Source organism: Limulus polyphemus, unplaced genomic scaffold (genome assembly GCF_000517525.1).
Source record: "Limulus polyphemus unplaced genomic scaffold, Limulus_polyphemus-2.1.2 Scaffold3421, whole genome shotgun sequence".
Lineage (NCBI taxonomy): Eukaryota > Metazoa > Arthropoda > Merostomata > Xiphosura > Limulidae > Limulus > Limulus polyphemus.
In genome coordinates this window covers 13,448-18,450 of record NW_013669031.1, presented here as the reverse complement: position 1 = coordinate 18,450, position 5,003 = coordinate 13,448, and the positions used below count along the sequence as shown (strand labels likewise).

Here is a 5,003-nt window from a genome sequence, read left to right as displayed (position 1 = left end):
GTGTCTTAATCACGAGCTGATAGTTAACGAACATTTTCCCTACGTGTGTAGTTCGTGTCTTAAAATACTTAACTGATCCGCTTCAGACGTACATCGGACCTGTTCTGATATCAGTAAATCCGTTCAAAGAAATGCCTTACTTCACAGAGAAGGTAGTGGAACTGTATCAAGGAGCGGTAAGTTTGTGACTCACTTGGTCAGTTCTCTGACATCATTACATAAAATTGAGTAAAGTACTCGTATAGAACTTCCAGTTACGTAGAGAAAAGTTATTCATAATTCACACGAAAATCTCGAAGACTGACTAACCTCTCTTGGTGGGAGACTCGGGTTCATGAATGTTCGGTTAATGGAAATTCAACGAAACCCCTTTATATAAAATAAAACTCAGTCTGTATTCCTTCTCAAAAACTACTTCTGAGTGTCTCAGCGGTAAGCTTTAGAGGTTATAACGCTAAAAATTGAGGTTCAATCCATGCGGATTACAAACACAAACTGCCCATTGTGTAAATAAACAAAGTTAGACTGCTACATTAATTTGTTGTTTATATTTGCGAATCTGGAAAATCCTGACAAAATAATTATAACTTGTATTAGTTGGGACGTTATTCAACTGTAACAGGTATTAAGATATCTGTATTTCGTATAGCTTTAAGTTTTGGCCATATTCGTTGTATTACCGTCTTTCTGTTCGTCTGATCAGTCTACTCGCAGCTAAATTACTTGCTTGTCAGGGGTGTTAAGGGTACTTTTGTATCCTATGGGTGGAATTTGTTTTAATTATAATTCTTTCTTCTACAATTATGACAACGACATCTTTGTTTAGAATAAATACCTATCAGCACGTGATTAAGACACGAACTACACAACGAACATTTTCCCTACATACTATCAGCTCGTGATTAATACACGAACTACACAACGAACATTTTCCCTACGTACTATCAGCTCGTGATTAAGACACGAACTACACAACGAACATTTTCCCTACGTACTATCAGCTCTTAAAATATTAATTGATCTGTTTAATCCATTATTTGTAAAGCAACGTTCCGTTTTAATATTAATTGATCTGTTTAATCCATTATTTGTAAAGCAACGTTCCGTTTTAATACTTAACTGATCTGATTTAATCCATTATTTGTAAATCAACGTTCCGTTTTAAAACGAAACGTTGCTTTACAAATAATGGATTAAACAGATCAGTTAAGTATTAAAACTGAACGTTACTTTACACTGAATGGATTAAATAGATCAGTTAAGTATTAAAACGTAACGTTTCTTTACAAATAATGGGTTAAACAGATCAATTAAGTATTAAAACGTAACGTTTCTTTACACTTAGTGAATCGTCCTGGTAGAGATGCGCCCCCTGTCGAACAATACACCCATCTCGATAAGTAAAGACTGTGACTAAAATTATCTGTGTTCAAGTTGTTTCATCGCCTAGAGACATGATTAAAAATGAATGGTATGCTATATTCTTTGACCTTTTCTTTGTCGGTTTTCCAACCGTCTCAGAAATAGCGGCGAACGTCACAATTATGTGTACTGTTCCTCACACGTTTTATACATTTGTGTTTGTAAGGAATTAGAAAATCAATGGAGAACAATGGTGTTTTAGTGTTCACAAACAGGCCGATCATACTGTTGATATGTATCATGGAACGCAAGCCCCGCCATCTAGAGGCAATTTAAGTAATTTGTAACTATTGACGAAATCTTGGGAATTTTGAGATAAGTCCACTAAAGAGTTCTACAGTAGCTTTTTGAAGTCTGGAGAACGTTGTTTCTTTTATTATCGAAGGAACAAACAAGTGATATCAGTAAACTCAGAATAAAAACTCTCGAGCATTTTATTATCAATTCTAGGTCTTGGAGCTGTCAGCCATTTTAGAATTTTACAAACTTCTCGTTCATAACTTTGACACGTATCGTACATTTCATCCATATTCACGCGCATGTGTTTGTAGAACATTATTATTTCTGACTATTTAACAATGTTTAAGAAACGTAACAAATATTGATATATTTAACTGTCGTATTTATTACAAGTCGATGAAAGTTAAAATGTTGACTTAAGGATTATTGTTTGTTTGTTTTTCGTTTTTTTTTAACGCAAAGCTACACACACTATGGGCTATCTCCGCTCCGCCCGCTGCGGAATTCGAGCCCCGGATTTTAGTTGTAAGTCCGTAAACTTACCGCTGGGGGGGGGGCGGCTTGAGGAATATGTGGTTCAGCGCATTTGTTTGTTTTAGAGCAAAGCCACATTGGGCTATCTGCTGTGTCCAGTGCGGGGAATCGAACCCCGAATTTTAGCGTTGTAAGTCCATAAACAAGTCTACACACGACAGATGTACAGGTCTACATTCAACACGATATGTCCCATGTACAATACAATGCTATATGTATCCTTGTTTCAGAGCTGCATAACGGTGTCTCCTCAGTCACATCCCGTTCAAAACAGAAACAACAAAAAGTCACTGTGGTCGACATGCAATAGATTACAGCACTTCCAAACCCGGGATGTGACGTCAGAACATATCACTTTGTGTGTGTATAGGTAGATAGTGTTGATTAGCTTGAATGTTTAAAGATCCATTTGTGATTAAACGTTGAATTAAAGTCATATTTTGTTTGTTATGTATATTGAGAAATGCCTTACTTATTATCCACATTGTAAAATATTATCTTAGTTCGGAATATTTACTATTTCTATATTAATCAACCACCACACGTTTTTATTATTAAATTTTACAAAACAGAAAGATGCATCAAATATACGGCTGCTGCTTCTACATCATTTTCTCCACCAGGGGGCAGCAACAATCTACATTTCGACAGGTACGCTATAAAAACACTAGATAAAATGTCTTTTAAGGATACAAAAATTTGGTCGGCCATATATCTCTTATGTAAGTTTTCGACGATAGCGTCTTCACTAATCTTACTCAACAGCACCATGTCATCCACTCCTGTATGTTTGATCTGCTTGCTCTGCCAGTGGTACACCTAGAACAGGAAAAGAAAACGTGCGATTACATCCGAAACTAACTCCTGTAGTTCTTATATACCGACTTCTTAGTCTACCGTTACTTACCAGTGTCGTTCACATGTTGAGTAAATCTATGTGACAACAATCACTGTGAAAAACTGGCCAACATATTTGGGTTAAATCAATCATTTTCTGTGTCAAATACACGGGGTAGTTAGTAATTTCGATGACAATTCTGTCTGAGTGAATTTATTATCATGGACAAAGTCATGGTTTTACAAGTAAGCTGATGTGGAAATAGTTTAGAAAAATCTGTTTAAAAGTTGAAGTTTGTTTAAAGTTGCATAAAAGGTTATCTACGCTGTTCCTGCTGCAGGGACCGATCCAGGAATCTTAACGTCCTTACTTCAAGTCTACCGTTGAAGTCTCAGGAGGTTAAAAATATTATAAGGTCCCCATTAGTCCTAAGGCAACAAGTAAATGCATCTGGATACATCGTTGTGATGTCTAAAAACGTCGAATGATAAATAGAACAATCTTGACCTTTCGCTCAATCAAGTATACGGCTCGGTAAAACTATGGTTTTTTATCACCAACATCTGACTTTAATCTACGAACATTATGATATTGAAAAAACAACCTAGTGGTTTACAGGCTGTTCAAACTAGAGGTTTACAGGCTGTTCAAACTAGTGGTTTACAGGCTGTTCAACCTAGAGGTTTACAGGCTGTTCAAACTAGAGGTTTACAGTCTGTTCAAACTAGAGGCTTACAGGCTGTTCAAACTAGAGGCTTACAGGCTCTTCAAACTAAAGGCTTACAGCTGTTCAACCTAGAGGTTTACAGGCTGTTCAACCTAGAGACTTACAGGCTGTTTTAGCATCGTTGGTATTTTAATCAACTTGAAAACAAAAACTAACGAAGAAAAGTGAAATGACTGTACGAAACACGATAAATCCACTGACTCAACAAAGTGAAATGACTGTACGAAACACAATAAATACACTGACTCTACAAAGTGAAATGACTGTACGAAACACGATAAATCCACTGACTCTACAAAGTGAAATGACTGTACGAAACACGATAAATCCACTGACTCTACAAAGTGAAATGACTGTACGAAACACGATAAATCCACTGACTCTACAAAGTGAAATGACTGTATGAAACACGATAAATTCACTGACTCTACAAAGCGAAGTGACTGTATGAAACACGATAAATCCACTGACTCTACAAAGTGAAATGACTGTACGAAACACGATAAATACACTGACTCTACAAAGCGAAGTGACTGTATGAAACACGATAAATCCACTGACTCTACAAAGTGAAATGACTGTATGAAACACGATAAATCCACTGACTCTACAAAGTGAAATGACTGTATGAAACACGATAAATCCACTGACTCTACAAAGTGAAATGACTGTATGAAACACGATAAATCCACTGACTCAACAAAGTGAAATGACTGTACGAAACACGATAAATCCACTGACTCTACAAAGTGAAATGACTGTACGAAACACGATAAATACACTGACTCTACAAAGCGAAATGACTGTACGAAACACGATAAATACACTGACTCTACAAAGCGAAGTGACTGTATGAAACACGATAAATCCACTGACTCTACAAAGTGAAATGACTGTACGAAACACGATAAATACACTGACTCTACAAAGCGAAGTGACTGTACGATACACGATAAATACACTGACTCTACTACTCAGAGACTGAAAAATGATGCGCGATGAAAACATTTAAAAAGAAAGTAAAATCCCATAAATATGTTCACATTACACGCGTTAAGACTATAAGCCAAATCCCATAAATATGTTCACATTACACGCGTTAATGTAACAGTGTTATAAAGTGTATTACATAACAATACAAGTTACTTGACAATATCAGTATAATGTAATAGTGTTATAAAGTATTACATAACAATACAAGTTACTTGACAATATCAGTATAAGGTAATAGTGTTATAAAGT

The 5,003-nt window shown here is 36.0% G+C and overlaps 1 protein-coding gene across 1 annotated transcript in view; it reads right to left on the bottom strand.

Moving 5' to 3' along the window:
• LOC106469314 (unconventional myosin-Ie-like) overlaps nucleotides 1–5,003 on the bottom strand; it is a 59,300-nt gene that overhangs the window by 42,474 nt on the left and 11,823 nt on the right. The window contains exon 2 of the mRNA XM_022397801.1: nucleotides 2,788–3,015. Coding sequence (XP_022253509.1) covers nucleotides 2,788–3,015 — 228 coding nt within the window. The remainder of the gene's footprint in view (nucleotides 1–2,787; nucleotides 3,016–5,003) is intronic.